At 59.2% G+C, this 15,979-nt stretch overlaps 1 protein-coding gene across 1 annotated transcript; it reads left to right on the forward strand.

Annotated features, from left to right (window-relative positions):
* The first annotated feature begins 1,965 nt into the window (after positions 1 to 1,965).
* Positions 1,966 to 10,460, forward strand: LOC102429249 (PH and SEC7 domain-containing protein 4). The gene is made up of 12 exons (XM_006103012.3): positions 1,966 to 2,227; positions 2,689 to 2,769; positions 2,877 to 2,989; positions 3,178 to 3,236; positions 3,385 to 3,474; positions 4,430 to 4,473; positions 4,699 to 4,859; positions 5,817 to 5,887; positions 5,995 to 6,158; positions 6,668 to 6,812; positions 7,057 to 7,200; positions 8,876 to 10,460. Exons 1-12 carry the CDS (start codon positions 2,037 to 2,039, stop codon positions 9,131 to 9,133), a joined length of 1,521 nt encoding a protein of 506 aa, XP_006103074.1. The 5' UTR covers positions 1,966 to 2,036; the 3' UTR covers positions 9,134 to 10,460.
* The last annotated feature ends 5,519 nt before the right edge of the window (positions 10,461 to 15,979 follow it).

Here is a 15,979-nt window from a genome sequence, read left to right on the forward strand (position 1 = left end):
ATCACAGATCTCATACTATCTGGTTCACAGACGCTTATCCTATTGGATCATAGAGCCCATGGTATCAGATCACAGAGCCCATCCTTTGGGATGACAGAGCCCTTCCTATCAGATCACAGAGCCCTTCCTATCAGGTTACAGAACCCCTCCTATCACATCACAGAGCTTATCCTATCAGGATCATAGCACCTATCATATCAGATCACAGAGCGCATCTTATCAGGATCATGGAGCCCATCCTATCAGATTAGAGAGCCCATCTTATGACACCACAGAGCTCATCCTATAGGATCACAGAGCCCTTCCTATCACATCACAGAGCCCATCCTATTGGATAACAGAGACCATCCTATGAGATCAGAGAGCCCATACTATCAGATCACAGAGCCCCTCCTATCATATCACAGAACCCCTCCTATCACATCACAGCTCATCCTATCATATCACAGAGCCCCTCCTATCACATCACAGAGCCCATCCTATCACATCACAGAGCTCATCCTATTAGGATCACAGAGCCCATCCTATCAGATCACAGAGCTCATCCTATTGGATCACAGATCCCTTCCTATCACATCACAGAGCACATCCTTTCAGATCACAGAGCCCATCCTATCAGATCACAGAGCCCATCCTATCAGATCACAGAGCCCATCCTATGGGATCACAGATCCCATCCTATCGGGTCACAGAGCTCATCCTATGAGGTTACAGAGCCCATCCTATGAGGTCACAGAGCCCTCCTCCTCGGGCACGTGGCCACTCCACTGGCCTCGGAGATGTAGAGGCTGGGCCATCACCGGGGCTCAAAATCTAGACAGAGAGAGACCCCCTCCCAAAACCAGTTACTTCAGCCCAACGTAAAACAAGGAGACCCATCTCAAATAAAAACCATACTTCTGGAGTATATAATGAAAGGGTTAATTGGGGTCTTTCTTGGTAAGCGATACTAAAGATTCCATAAATAAGCATATTGAGTCTTATATTTAACACAATATAAGAGGTTTAATTTTCCTGGCACAAGCTTTCTGGCCCAATAGCTATCTTTCATTCACACTTGACTTTCACAGTAAGATCACAGAGGCTTATTTCATTTTAGTGACAGCTCAGTTAAGATACAAATCACTCGTGAACGTGTACAATTCGTGACAATTTATATTTGCAGAGGGGGTTTTTCCTCCCAAGTGTCTCTCCGTCCAGATATCATTTTAGGAAGAGCACCAATTGACAGGGTCATTTTGGCAAAGTATTTTAGGGCTTCGTCTGCTGATCATCCATAGAGTTAATTGTCTGTAGATGGGACAAGTGTGTCTGTTTCACTTCCTGCTCTTCACTGTTCGCTGGACTAACTCTCCCGGCTTCTCGGTCAGTGGCTCTCCGTGTGGTTCCTGGCATCTTCCCGCATCACTTTCCCCGACTTCATCAAAGCCTGCGAGGTTTTGCCAGATTCGTAACTTTACTTTTCAGTTGGTTTGTATTCTGTTTGCCCTGCCCTGTTGGGTGTGTCTGAGCGTCAGGACCTTGTAAGAAGTTACCAGCCGACATGGAGCCCGTTCCTTGGAGAGAGGGCCCTTATCAGTGAGGTTCTCATGTTAGGATGAGTTCTGCTTCCGTGCACAATCCCTCCCTGTGGCAGCTGGGATAGCAAGCATTCAGATAATGATGATACCAGGGCGGGGTGGTGCTGTTGCCAGGGAAACCGAAGAGTCGGGTGGAGGTGGGACTGGTGACCTCTGAGGGTCTGCGTGTCAGACTGAGTCGGTGGGGTGGCCGGCTGGCCTTCCACGGCACCAGGGAGAGACAGGCAGGCCGACGCCCCGCCTTCGCCACCCCGAAGCCAGTCTGGCAGGCAGGCCGACGCCCCGCCTTCGCCACCCCGAAGCCAGTCTGGCTTCCTCTTCTTGCCTCATCCAAGCACCTTCCTTGGTCGTGGAAGCTGGAGCTGGAGGGTGTGGGAGGGGCAGGCGTTCTGAGGGCTCCTCCGCGACCTGACCCAGAACCCATGTGTGCCCATCCACGTGAGAGTGAGGACACGGATGGCCTTTTGCAGGCTTCCTGAGAGCCCCGTGCCCCAAGGCAAGTCTCCAGAGGAGGGCCAGGGGCCGCAGGCTGCAGACAAGCTGGCCAACGGCGTCAGGACGGACAAGCGGGCCTGGGACCTGGCCTCCCGCCTCTATCACCTGGAGGGTTTCCGGAAGTCTGAGGTGGCTGTGCACCTGCGGAAGAAGTAAGGGGCTCAGCCTGAGCGAGGGGCCCTTCCCGTGGGTGAGGCGGGCAGGCTTGCTCCACCATCCACCCCTCCCCAGCCCATTGCTGCCCTCTCACCCCATCGTCCTGTCCTGGTTGTACCCCTCCCCTGTCCAAGCCTTCCTCTTCCTGTCACACTGGTGTCACCCCTTCTCCACACACTTGACCCAGCTTAGAGCCACTGGATTGGCCACTTTGCCTCCCAGCCCTGATCACATGTGGCCCTGCCACCCAGCATGAGCGGGGCGCCGCTACAGATCAGACCCTGGCTGTCCCTTACCCTCTGGGGTCCCAGGGTCCAGCTGGCTGGGCCTTTGCCTTGCTTGGGGCCCCCAGTCCCAATTCCCAGGCCCTGGGATGTGTGCAGACCTGGGGTTCCCCCTGCCCCTGTGCCTCCCACCCCCTCCTCCACCCAGACATGATCCCCACTTCCCTCCACAGCAATGACTTCAGCAGGGCTGTGGCTCAGGAGTACCTGTCCTTCTTCCAGTTCGGTGGCCAGAGCCTGGACCGGGCCCTTCGGTAACGCCTGGGCCCTCCCTGGGGAGGAGGGGTGGCCGGGCAGACCCTGCCCGAGCTCGGGGCCTGCTGTCCAGCCCGGGCCTGTCCTGATCCGGGCCTCCTCCCAGGAGCTTCCTCCAGGCGCTGGTGCTCAGCGGGGAGACCCAGGAGCGGGAGCGAGTCCTGTTCCAGTTCTCCAGGCGCTTCCACCACTGCAACCCCGGGCTCTTCTCCTCAGTAGGTAGGAGGGCAGGGCTCCGGGTGCCGCGGGCGGAGGGAGCCTGCTCGGGAGTTCCCTGGTGGCAGCTGCTGGGTGTGCTTGGGGGCTGTGGAGAACCAGAAGCACTTGGGGGTGCCCTGCCCAGTGTGGGCAGCGGGAGAGCCGAGTCCGGTCCCAGCACTTTCTCTCCACTCACCTCCCTGGGACAGACTCTGTGCACACCTTGACCTGCGCCATCATGCTCCTGAACACGGACCTGCACGGCCAGGTGAGCGGGTGGGGAGAGCGTCGGTGGGACCCCAGGCCTAGGCGGGGCCAGGAAGGACCGTGGGGAACTGGAGAAGGTTCCAGGGCGGCTGGCCGGGCGGTTCCTCTTGGTGGGGGTGCCAGCTGTCCCGCTTCTCTCCGTGCCGCAGAACATTGGGAAGAGCATGAGCTGCCAGGAATTCATAAGCAACCTGAACGGCCTGCAGGACGGCGGGAACTTCCCCAAGGAGCTGCTGAAGGTGCGCTGCAGGGGCTGCCCACGAAGGCTCCCTCCCGCCCAGGGCCTGAGCCGGGCTCCTGGTCCCCAGGGGATGCTGCGCTCGGGCCTGGCTTCACCCAAATATCTGCCAAGGACAGGGCCCCTTGACTGACTGCAGTGTCACCGGGGGATTTGTCAGCTCGTGCAAACGCCCAGCCCCGCCCCGGGCCTCCTGGACCAGACTTCTGGGGCTGGAGCCCCCGAAATGGTCACAAAGCTCGATTCTGAGGCCTGTGAAATCGGAGAAGCACTGTTTTTTTCTTCTCTAAGTGAAAAGAGGCAAAACTTCAAAAAGAGAAAGTCTAGAGCCAGTGATCCGGCGTTGGAATTCTTGTCTGGGACAGTATAACCCCTGGCCAACTTGGGTTCCTCCTGGGGTCGAACCACTTAAGTGCTGTTGTCAGGATGACATCAAGTGAGTCAGGAGCTCACACAGTGCCTGGCACAGTGTGCTCTTCGTTAGCAATCGCATTTATTGAGCACTTATTAGGTGCCAGGCACCTGCAGGTGTGCCCAGGACTACACAAAGCTGGCAGGATGCATCTATGTGAATAGTCTGTTACATCATGTGAAAGCTCGGCACCTCACTCATTCATTCACTGTAGTCATTGGCCCCATCAGTGAGCCGGCCCTGCTCTGGCAGCCCCCTCCGTGCAGGATGGTATGTGGATGAGTCCTTTCCCTTGGAGAGAAGTTCAGGCCTCGCTGAGCTCAGGCGGAGACTAGGACAGCACAATGTCCGGCACATGGCAAATGCTCCATGAACGGCAGCATGCGTGTGTGCGTGCGCAGATGAGCTCCTTCCCATTCGCGGAAGGGGGGCAGCTGTGTTGGGTGGAAGAGGCAGGCGGCAGCACCCCCACCCTACTTCTGCCAGACGGAGTTTGGGCCTCGCAGCCTGAGGCTCCCTGACCACCCGCGTGCCTCTGTTCCAGGCCCTGTACTGGTCTATCCGGAGTGAGAAGCTGGAGTGGGCCGTGTAAGTGACCTTCCCTCCCCACACTCCTCCCTTCCCTCCCCCATCCTTCCCCTCCCCCAGCCCACCTGAGGGTGGGTAACACCTGGAGGAGCCAGAGGCTTGGGGAAGACGGGAACAGATGGGTTGGCTTTGAAAGATTTCTTCTGGGGTGTCCTGAGATGTGGCTCCCCAGTGAGAGAGGGTGGGGGGCCCTGTCAGCACCTCAGCCTGCTTCTCTCTGTTTAGGGACGAAGAAGATGCAGCCAGACCTGAGAAGGCCCGGTCCTCACCACTCGGCGGCAAGATGAGCAGCCCCTTCCTCCAGCCGGCCCTGGACCCCACGGGGCCCACCTACAAGCAGGGCATCCTGGCTCGGAAGATGCATCACGACGTGGACGGCAAGAAGAGTGGGTGTCGGCTGCTGTGCGGGGCCTCTGTCTGTGGGGGTACGGGGGCTCTGCTCAGGGACACGTGCTGTCGTGTGCACAGGGTAACTGCCTCGACGGTGACTGTGCGAGGCACGGCCAGGAGGGTGGGGGACAGACCCAGGAGGGACCCGCTATTCCTGCCCCTGAGCCTGTGCTGAGGCAGAAGCCAGACAAGCACGTCGGTGTGTGACTGTAGGAAGCACCAGATCAAGGATGGGCTGTGGAGGGGGCGAGGCTTGGGGTTCTGTTTTGGGGTGGATGTGGGAGACAACGGGTTCAGGCTCCTGGGAAATGATGAATCTGGGCCGAACCTCAGAAGGTCTGGGTATCTGAAGCTGGGCAGAGGGTGTCCCCCATGAAGAAGGAGCAGACATAGTTTGTTCCAAACATGGGGCGTGTGGAAGGACGCTGGGAAACGCACTGGGGGCAGCGTTGCCCGGGTCTGCAGTTGGGCCTCATGCCCAGATGGCTGGAGCTGTAGAGCAGGGCAACAGCATGACCAGGGCACCAGCCAGGGCACCAGCATCCCACAGGCCCGTGCACGGTGGTGACCACAGGGAGCAGGCCCCCTCCTGCCCACGGGCTCCAGCCCCGTGCCTCTCGGGAAGGGCCCAGGAAGTCGAGGTCATCCGCAGGGCCCTGAAGGATGTCCGAGCTGGGGCTGTGCTCGTGATGGGTGTGACTGGAGAGGGGATGGCCTGTCGAATTTGTTGTCTGTCAATGTTCTCATCTGTTTGGGTTTCCACGCGTGACTGCCTGTGTGTAGGGCGTGGCACATGCCTGTTTGTGACTGTGTTTTGTGCGTCTGAATGATTCTGTGCACCTGGGGGCTGGGGGGTGGAGCTGGTGTGAGGGGTGAAAAGCAGGGGCCTGGGCGTGCCTGTGGGTATCTGGGTGGGGTGCCCCCACTCACCTGTGCCTTCTGTTCCTGGGCAGCGCCATGGGGCAAGCGTGGCTGGAAGATGCTCCACACCTTGCTCCGAGGGATGGTCCTCTACTTCCTGAAGGTAGGCAGGGTGTCCACATCCGGATGCACGGGGGGCAGGGGAAGGCCCAGAACGGTGGGAGGCCGCTACTGAAAATCTCTTTCCTGAGCCGCTGTGCCCTGTGGCAGGGAGAAGACCACAGCCCCGAGGGGGAGAGTTTGGTGGGTCAGATGGTGGACGAGCCCGTGGGGGTGCACCACTCGTTGGCCACGCCGGCCACCCATTACACCAAGAAGCCACACGTCTTCCAGCTGCGGACTGCCGACTGGCGCCTCTACCTCTTCCAGGCACCGTGAGTCTGGGTGGGAGACAAGCAGAAGGGCCCCCTTCCTGTCCCCTGAGCCCTGCTCCTCTGAGGGCTGCAGCCCTCCCTGATGGGGCTGCCACCTGGACAGCAGACCTCAGGGGCCCTGCTGAGGGGCTCTGACCGCACACCAAGGCGGCTCCTGCAGCCACGCCCGCCCACGGCCCACTTGGCCAGGGAGGGGCTCTGCCCTGTCAGCCCAGGTCAGCCTCCCAGTTTTGAACAGAGGACTCCAGGGTAACGATGACATCACCATTTTTTGGGCATTTGATGTAAAATCTGTTGCCTTCCGGATTTTCCTCTTTGGTGACGGGGAAATGCACCCGCGGAGGTCCGCCACTCTGCTAGCCACAGGGCTTCTGGCTTCTTGGGGCTCCAGTCCTGAGATGCTGGACTGCCCTTCCGGGAGAACACCGGAGCTGGGGGCGGGGGTAAGCAACAGGACAGACTCGGAGGCCCGGGGGACCCCTGGGGACCCGCCGCCTCTCTGCCCTCAGCACTGCCAAGGAGATGAGTTCCTGGATCGCGCGCATCAACCTGGCCGCCGCCACGCACTCAGCGCCGCCCTTCCCGGCCGCGGTGGGCTCCCAGCGGAGATTCGTGCGGCCCATCCTGCCCGTGGGCCCTGCCCAGAGCTCCCTGGTACGGCCTCGGGGAGAGGCGGGTGCGGCAGGGGGTTGGGGGTGGTGCGCGCACTGGAAGACTAGAGCGGAGATGGGGGCGCGGGGCTGCGCACCTGGCCCCGGAAGGAGGAGGGCTGCTGCTGAAGCTGCACACCTGGCTCTGGGACCTGAGGGGTTGGGGAGGGGAGGGGGGCGCGCTGCGCTCCTGGGCCCAGAAGGAGGGGGAGATCGGGATTGCTTCTCCCACCGCCTCCCGCAACTAGGAGGAGCAGCATCGGTCCCACGAGAACTGCCTGGACGCTGCCTCCGACGACCTGCTGGATCTGCAGAGGAACTTACCCGAGCGGCGGGGCCGCAGCCGGGAGCTGGAGGAATACCGCCTGCGGAAGGAGTACCTGGAGCACGAGGTGAGCCGCCGGTCCCCGTCCGCCCCCTGGTGGCCGCGTCTGGCCTTGCAGCCTTCGCTCCCCTGTGGCTCAGGGCTGGCGAGGTGCTGTCTGCACTCACGTGCTTGCGCAGGGCGTGTCCTGTTCTGGGATCACGGACCAGCCGCTTATCTGAAACGCTATTAAGGGACATTATTTTTATAACTGTTTTCTCCTGAGAGTATATTTGGCAGGAAAAAGTATTTTATATTATTTCCCCTAATACCTACCTAATAATAATAGGCTGTATTTGTGGCGCTTGTATTACTTGCTCGGATTATCTTGTTAAATTATCTAACAACTCGAGGGTAGGGACTATGACCCTCCTTTTACAGATGAGGAAACTGAGGCATCGAGAGAGCAAATAAGTCACCCAAACCTGACCAGTGTAGTTGCTACTCCAGTCTTAACGAGGGAATGACCTTTATTAGCTCTATGATCGACCCGAAATGTCTTAACCCCCAATCCCCCACCCCAAACTCTGCTCTGGCCTGACGTCGGTGCACATTCTAGACCAGGGGTGGGCAAACTTTTGACTCGAGGGCCACAATGGGTTCTTAAACTGGACCGGAGGGCCGGAACAAAAGCATGGGTGGAGTGTTTGTGTGAACTAATATAAATTCAAAGTAAACATCATTACATAAAAGGGTACGGTCTTTTTTTTTTTTTTAGTTTTATTCATTTCAAACGGGCTGGATCCGGCCCGCGGGCCGTAGTTTTCCCAGGGCTGTTCTAGAACCTACGCAGCCAGTGCAGGTGAGGGGCAGTGTGACAACAGAGGGGTCAGAGGTGATCCAAAGGCAGAGACCAGAGACGCAATGGTCAGCGTCACTGGCTGGCTGTCCCACCCTCACCTCCTGGTCATGCCCTCTGGCTTTTTGTTGCACTTGTGGCTGTGAGCGCCCCATTTCCCAGAGGCCCCGGGTGTGGGCCACAGGTCCCAGGTCTGCCTGCAGAGCTCCAGCCCCTCCCACCACAGACCAGAGGGGTCTTTAGCAGCCGCCAGCCCTCTGGAGCCCTCCTGTCCTCCTTTACGAGCAGGGTCGTGATGGTGCCCCACCCAGTCTCCCAGGCTGGGACAAGGAGACGACCTCATGGGGTGCCTGCTCCCCCGCCCCCAGGGCTGGGATGACAGCCTCATGGGATGGAGGGTGGGAAAGCACCAACCAAGCTGGAAACCGGATCTGGAGGTGCTGGTTACAGAGTCCTTAGGAGTGTGAGCAGACGAGGGCTGTTAGCATCATGCTCTCCAGATGCCAGTTGTTAACATGCTGCTCAGACTCAGCCAGGTCTCAGCGCAGGCGTGAGCCATCGTGTGCAGCGCTGCAGGGTCTCAGGCCTGCTGGGTCCTGGCCTTTTGGTGTCTGGGAGATGTTGGTTACAGCGCACGGTGTTGGCCGTTAGAACAGGGCTGGCTGATCCGTGTTACTGTAAGACTGTCCAGATAGTGGCAGGGCTCTAACACGCTACTGCTGTGTTCTGCAAAGCCTGGTTACAGGTACAACACAGGCGCTAGCTGTCGGGCCAGCCCTCTCTCTGCAGCAGTTTTTATTGCCACAGCTTCATACACATGTTATCTGCCCGTCCCCCGCGATTCCAGCCTCCTCCCCACCTGGAGCCAGGCAGTGCTTAAGGTGGGGGTGCCTGTGTGTTGCAGAAAACCCGCTATGAGATGTACGTGCAGCTGCTGATGACCCGTCTGCACTGCCCCTCGGATGACCTGGACCTGTGGGAGGAGCAGCTGGGGAGGGAAGCCGCAGGCCCCCAGGAGTCCAAGCCCAGCCTGAAGAAGTCCCACTCCAGCCCCTCCCTGCACCAGGACGAGGCCCCCACCACCGCCAAGGTGAAGCGCAACATCTCAGAGCGAAGAACCTACCGGAAGATTATCCCCAAGCGGAACCGCCATCAGCTGTGAAGCGTCACTCACAGACCTTGGCCCCTGCTCTGGGGCGGACCTGGGATGCAACCCTGTGGGATGGAGGGGAGGCCCCTGCTCTGCTGAGGGACAGGCCTCTCTGAGCTTGCCAGAGTACTGCTCTGCCCTGCCCTGCCCCCGTGGCAGGTCCTCAGTTGCCTGGTCCCTGGCCACTCCCGAGGGAGGAGAGAGACCAAAGATTTGGCTCCACTCCCAGAGTTTGTCCCATGTCACTCTTCACTCCTCCAAAATCCAGAACGGCCCCTTTTCCTGGGTCTGGGGCAGCTCAGCGCTTGTTGGGGAAGCAGAGCAGATGGTCCCTGCGCTTCCAGGAGAGAGCCTGGGGCAGCCGACGCCTCTGGGCAGTCAGGCCCCGGGGATGGTCTTGCTCTGGGAATCAGGTGACCTGCTAGGAGAGGCCCGGGGAGACACCCCTACCCCCCCACCCCCAGCAAGCTTCCTGTCGCCCAGGCCCTGCTCAGGGTGGGGCCGCTGTCAGGGGCAGGGCCTCGCAGGCAGGCAGGCAGGCGGCAGGGCTCCCCGGAGGCTGGCTCTGGGGACTGCACCTTTGTCTCCTCATCCCTACAGTCGGCCCTGCACCAGGGCCAATGAGAACGCCCCACCTCCATGCCCAATTGCTAATCAACAGAGCAGAGCCAATGGCCCCAAAGCGGTGGGGGCTCCAGGGCTCTGGGGAGCCCTGAACAAGGGGCCTTTGTGTCCCCAGCACCAGGAAAGAGGCTCAGATCCCTGGGGAGGCTGAGGAAGAGGTGGTGACACAGCCCCTGGGGCTCTCCTGGCAGGAGCTGCGGCTGTGGAAGGGTTGAGAGTCACGGTGGAGGCCTGGACCCCCTCCCCACACCCCAGCCCTTAAAGCTCCATTCCCCAGGGGCACCAGGCCCCTCTGGGCCCCTGCCCTCCCTGTATGTCCCCTGGAGCTGCCTTCTGGCTACTTTCAGCTGGGCCTGTTCTCAGGGTGGGGCAGGGGGTGGGGAGGGCTCTGGACACCCACAGATCTGAGGCTGTGCCAGTGGGAAGGAGGCTGGGCTGGGGGAGCAGCCACCATTGTCTCTGTTCAGCCAAGTGTGCCCACAGGCTGCCCGCCAAGAGGGGCCTCTGCTGCCTGCCTGCCGCCTGCTGGCTGACGCACGGCCTCTCCACCTTCCTGCTGGGCCTCCCCCTCCCGTCCATGCTTGTAACCAGCCCTGTGGCCTGGAACTCCCCCAAGCTGGGCTGGCCCTGGGGGGCCACGAGAGGTTTCTGACCAGGGCCAGGGGCTGAGCCATGCACCCAATGGGTGTGCAATAAATACAGGCCAATGAAGAAAGGTGTGCACGAGTGTGTGTGTGTGTGGGGGGGGGTGTTGGGCAGCTGGGCCACCTGTTCTTTTTCAGGCTGTATCCCCTCTGCCCTGTGGGCATATGCACGTCTATGAGTATGTATGTGTGTCTGCATGTGTATCTGTATTTATGTGTGTCTGTGCATGTGTATCTGTGTGTCTGCATGTGTATGCCTGTCTGCAGGTGTGTTTGTGTGTCTGTGTGGATGCATGTCTGTGCATGTGTGTGTGTGTCTGTTCATGTGTGTAGAGCATTGTGTGCTTGTGTGCAGGAGTCACACATTTACTATCAAACTGGAGGGGACCTCAGAATCGTTTATTCACCCACTCGTTCATTTATTCACTTCACAAATAATATCGACCACTTTTCATGGGTCAGTGCTAAGGAGCTAAAAATGAATGGACCATGTCCCTGACCTCCCGGAGGGGACGGTGCTGCTCTGGTTCCCAGCGGTCGGCATGGAGACACTCATCTCTCTGTGCGGTGAGCTGAAGACACCGTCCCACCCGCCCCCAGGGTTTGGGTCCAGTAGGGTTGGTTCCAGGGCGTGGAACTAGCCACCCCTAGGCCCTGGGTCGCTCTGACGTACAACACAGGTAACAGCACGCAGAGTCCGGTCGTCCATGTTTTGGAGGTGGAAGCCTGGCTTCAGGTGGACATGACTCGGCCCAGAACTGGCACTGAGCCCGATGGCCTTGGATGAGGTATTTGACCTGACTGGACGTGGATCCTTCTTCTAAATCAAGAATGAAAGGCAGAGGGTGTCGGCCTGTGCGCGTGTGTAGAACAGTCGATGCTTCTTTGCTCATGAAGAACTGGCACCTCCTTTCACTTGGGCACGTGAGGACTGTGGAGCCAGGGGCTGGTGCCCAGGTCCTGGCCAGTGTTGCCAGGCTACTCATGCCAGAGGCCTGGCGGGTGGAGACTGGGCTGTTGGGCTGCAGTTATGGTGGGTGGCCACTGGGGGGCGGGCTTGCATCTTCCTGGCTTCTGAGCCCAGGTGCTGGCTGCAGCACTGGGCTCAAGGGATGGCAGGAAGCCAGCCTGTCCTGCCATCTACAGAACCAGGAGTGGCTCGGGCCAGGCCTCCCACATCCAAACACGTCTCCACCACACAAAGGGTAGGGACTTTGACATCGTCCTGCAGATGAGAGAAACATTTTTTCTGGACCCTTATGGGACAGCCTAGAGCAGCGGTCGCCAACCAGTGGTCCGTGGTCCATGAGGTCTGAAAGGCTGGCGGCCGCTGGCCTAGAGCCCCCCACAGAATTGTCCCAGGTGACCTAGGAAAGTGAGAACAAACCCAGTCCCGGTGTGGGGCAGGTCAGACCCTCCAGCCTACATTTGACTTTCTCGCCACCCCTCCTGTCCTCCCCATGAGACGAGCTGGGTGCTGCAAGCTGGCAGAGTGGGTCTGAGTCCTCCTTCCCATCCAGGGGAGCTCAGGCTCCAGAGCCCTGAGCTGTCCTGACCCGGGTGGGACTAGACCAGGGGTGGGCAAACTTTTTGACTCGAGGGCCACAATGGGTTCTTAAACTGGACCGGAGGGCCGGAACAAAAGCATGGACGGAGTGTTTGTGTGAACTAATATAAATTCAAAGTAAACATCATTACATAAAAGGGTACGGTCTTTTTTTTTTTTTTAGTTTTATTCATTTCAAACAGGCCGGATCCGGCCTGCGGGCCGTAGTTTGCCCACGGCTGGACTAGACTCTTCCTGTCTCAGCATCGGCGAGGTCTGGCTTTCTGCTGATGACATCCTCCGTCTGTGGTTTGCCAGGCACCGCAGAAGAATAAAAGGTCACATGGCCTTGGCCTGGGGTTTTCCTCCGGGGGCTCAGAGTCAGAAGGAGACAAGTGGGGTGCATCAGGGTTGGAAGGAGCTGGGCTGGAGGGTGGGGCAGGCAGGTTGAGGAAGGCACAATGTAAGAGGGGCCTGAGGCCAGATCCTCAAGGACCTCACCGGAAGCCCAGGAGTGTGGCTTTCCAGCGGAAGAGGGACGTGCAGGGCTTGGAAACAGCCTAGGAGCCTTCTTTCAGAGGACAAAACGACTCGAGTGAGTAAGGCCAACTGGCAGGGTCCGAACGTGGCCTGGAGATGCTCTTGCTATTAGTGCAACTCTGCTGTAAGCCAAAATAAATGTAAAAAATGAGGTGGGGGGTTGGGGGGGACAGCAGCCTGGAACCTGGGACAAGGTGGCGATCCTACACCTGGCCCTCCTCCTCCCTTGTTTTCCCCGCCCCCAGGTGCTCCCAGGGACTTACAGGTGTCCAGACTGCCTGCTCTCTCTCATGGCTCCTCCCACCTGTGCCTCCAGCTCTTCTGGATGCTGCATCCCTCACCATCAACTGTGGCTCGCACTGCACCTTTACCTGTCCCTCACACCTACACCTGTCCCTCACACCTTCACCTGTCCCTCACACCTTCACCTGTCCCTCACACCTTCACCTGTCCCTTCCTCCTCCGTCTCAGTAGTGAGAAGTGCTCTCTGCGTTCCTGAGCTGACCCCTCCCCTGAGCCCACACACAGCCCACCCGCTCCTCCCATGACCATGAACTGTCTCCCTTGGGGGTCCTGGCTGCTCTTTGGGCCTAATCTCTACCCCCTTCACCATCTGGCCTTGCAAACACCTTCAAGTCTCCCCTTCACGAAGAAAAAGATGGTCTTTCTAGCCGTTTCCCTCCCTCCCCTGGCTCCTGGCTCCCTCCCAGCCACAACTCGCTGAGAGGCTTCCACCTGCCCCTCCCTAAACTCCACCGCCCAAGAGAGCACCTGGAGGACCCTCAATCCTCAAGGCCAGGGCCTTCTCAACCTTCCTCCTCCTTCCCTCTGTGACCTTTGGCCCTGTTGGCCATATGACTGGCAACCTGGGTAAGGCCATCGTTGTGGCCTTGGCAGCAGGCCCTGGAGCCGACTGCCCGGGAGCGAGTGCTAGCTGTCCCTGTGCCTGACCGGGGCCCAGTTACTTAGCTCCTGCGCTCCATCTGCTTCCCTATAAAACGGGCTAATAACACTGCTTACCTCACGGCGTCCTGGAGGATTCGGTGAGGTGATGCACGTCAGCATCTGAGAACAATGCCTGGCACAGGAGGACGTGGGGCAGGTTGGCATTAGTGCCTAGCCTCGCTGCCTCACCCACGCACCTGCCCCTCCTCTGGGCTCAGGCTCAGGCTCTGCCCTCAGACGTGTGAGTCCTCCTCGAGTCTAGGCCTTTGCACAAGGCTCCTCCTGCCTGGATGCTGCAAATCGCACATCTCAGCTCAGACGCCCTTTAGCGGGAAAGGGCATCGACTGGCTTCAATAACTAGATGACCTGTGCTCAGGGCAGGTGAGGTGGCTCCATCTCCCTGGCTCCATCTCCCAGGCTCCATCTCCCTGGCTCCATCTCCCAGGTTCCATCTCCCTGGCTCCATCTTCCAGGCGGAGGAGGCAGGGGTAGCCTCCTGGAGCCAAAATGGCTCAGCAGCATCCCTCTCCGTGGCCAGCTCACAGATCTAGCACAGACAATAGCTGCTCCTTGGAGCGTTCCTCTGAGCAGCCTACCCTGGGCCATGGCCCATCTCTGAGCCAATCTCTAGGATCAGGAGCTTTGGGTCATCAGAAGCCATTTTCTGAGATGGGAGTGGGGCAGGGTGGAGGCAGACTCCCCAAAGGATGGGCCTGGGCCGGCTGTGGAGAAACTGTAAGTTCATGAGGAGTGGGAAGAGGAGAAGCCACTGTCGCCAGCGCCACCTCCCGCAGACAGCCTGCTTGAGCCCTGCTCCCAGCTGTTCTCTGTCATACTGCGTCTACAGCCCTCTTCCCCGCTCTGCTCCAGGAGAGTGGAGCTCCCGAGGAGGGCACAGGCAGCCTGGCATCCCCTGGGCCCCATCGAGGGTGGAAAATGTGAGCCTCAAGTTTGTCCTCCCTCAGGCGTGGCGCCCCAGTGCTCCTGGTTCTGCCTGCCTGTTTGTCTTCTGTCTCTCCTCCTCCTGGTCCTCCCACCCCTGAACTCAGCCCTTCCACAAGTCTGGCTGCCTGCAGGCCCTTGGGGAACTTCTGGGACTCTCCTAATCTCAGCCTTCGCCCCATCTTTGCTCTGAAGGTCCGAGCTGGAGTTCTAACGCCTGCGGGATGTGGCCCCTCAACAAATCCTCCCGGAAATGGTCCGTTTCTGTACAGAGGTTACTTCTCAGACCTCAGTCTGACCTTGGCATTGTCTGCTCCTGACCCCTGTGCATATGAATGGTTCTGCGATGGTTTGCTCGCTGCTTTGAACGACGGCACCCCAGGATGGCGAGGAGCTGGGGCCAGACCAGCCTCTCCTAGCCTCGATGTCAGCACAAGGTGGTCTCTGGTCTCTCTGTCCCTATCTGGGGTGACGGGACAGGGTCGGGAGGGACAGGCACAGAGAAGCAATGACTCCCGCGTCCAGCAGATGAGCTGGGTAAGTGCCCGGCAGCCCCTTCACCCGGCCACCGAGAGGCTGGAGGCCCAGGTCCAGCTCCGCCGAGCCGCCCGCCTTCTGACCACTCCCCCCACGTTTCCTGAGGTCCCCACGCTGTGCTTCTTCGTACCTGACTCACGGGGTGCGTTTCCTGTGGGCTGTCTCACCCTCTGGGACAAGGTGGGGAATACATTAATATTTAAAATAAGACAAACAAAATGTCGGTGTGTGTGTGTCTTAGGCTGGAAATTCCTTAAGGGCAAGGACCATGTCTGTTTATATAGCACCTGGCACGGTGTCAAATTGGGGTTTAACAAATGAATTCTGATGAAGATGAGAAAGGAACTGCCTGCATGAAGATGCAGAGGCCTAGGCACCCCCGTCCAGCCAAGCCTCATCCACCCCCTTGGCCAGGGGCACCCTTTCTCCTGCCACCCCAAACCCTCACCCTGTTCCCGACCCTCTAGGCCGCTCTCCATCCTCCCTGCCCTGTCCACCCTGCCCACAACCAACCCTGTCCTCACCCACACTCTGCTCTCTCAGAGACGTGCCCCTCCCTCACAAACACGCTCACTGGGGGTCCACCCAGCCCACCTCCCACCCACTGCCCAGCCCTGCACACAGTCTCCTACACCGTGGGTGGCTTGTCCGGGGCCTGGCAGCGTGTCCTGGAAGCAGGAGATGCCGGCAGCCGAGCCATTGGAGGTGCTGTCCCCAAGCGTGCCTTGGCCCCGTGGGGGCCTCCAGCCAGGCGGGGACCTGGCAGAGGGAGGGAGAGGATAAGCCGCTTCAAAACTCCAGATGCAGCAGTTAAAAAGAGGACAGAGGCAATGATCCTTCAAATTGCCCACATCTGTATAAATCTGCCTTTTATTTTCTGCTTCATGAAGTTTTATTTTCCTATTATTTTATTCACCTCCCCGCCCTTCCCCTCCCCCAAGCTCAGCTCCTCTTTAGCGGGGCGAAATGCTCAGATAGGCCCCTGAGCCTTAGCTTGGATCTTGGCCCACCCTCAGCTCCCCACCCTGGGCCCCGCTGCCGGGAGAGCAGCCTGCTTCCCCTCCGTGTTGGAGCCCCAG

This window comes from Myotis lucifugus, unplaced genomic scaffold, assembly GCF_000147115.1.
Source record: "Myotis lucifugus unplaced genomic scaffold, Myoluc2.0 scaffold_454, whole genome shotgun sequence".
Lineage (NCBI taxonomy): Eukaryota > Metazoa > Chordata > Mammalia > Chiroptera > Vespertilionidae > Myotis > Myotis lucifugus.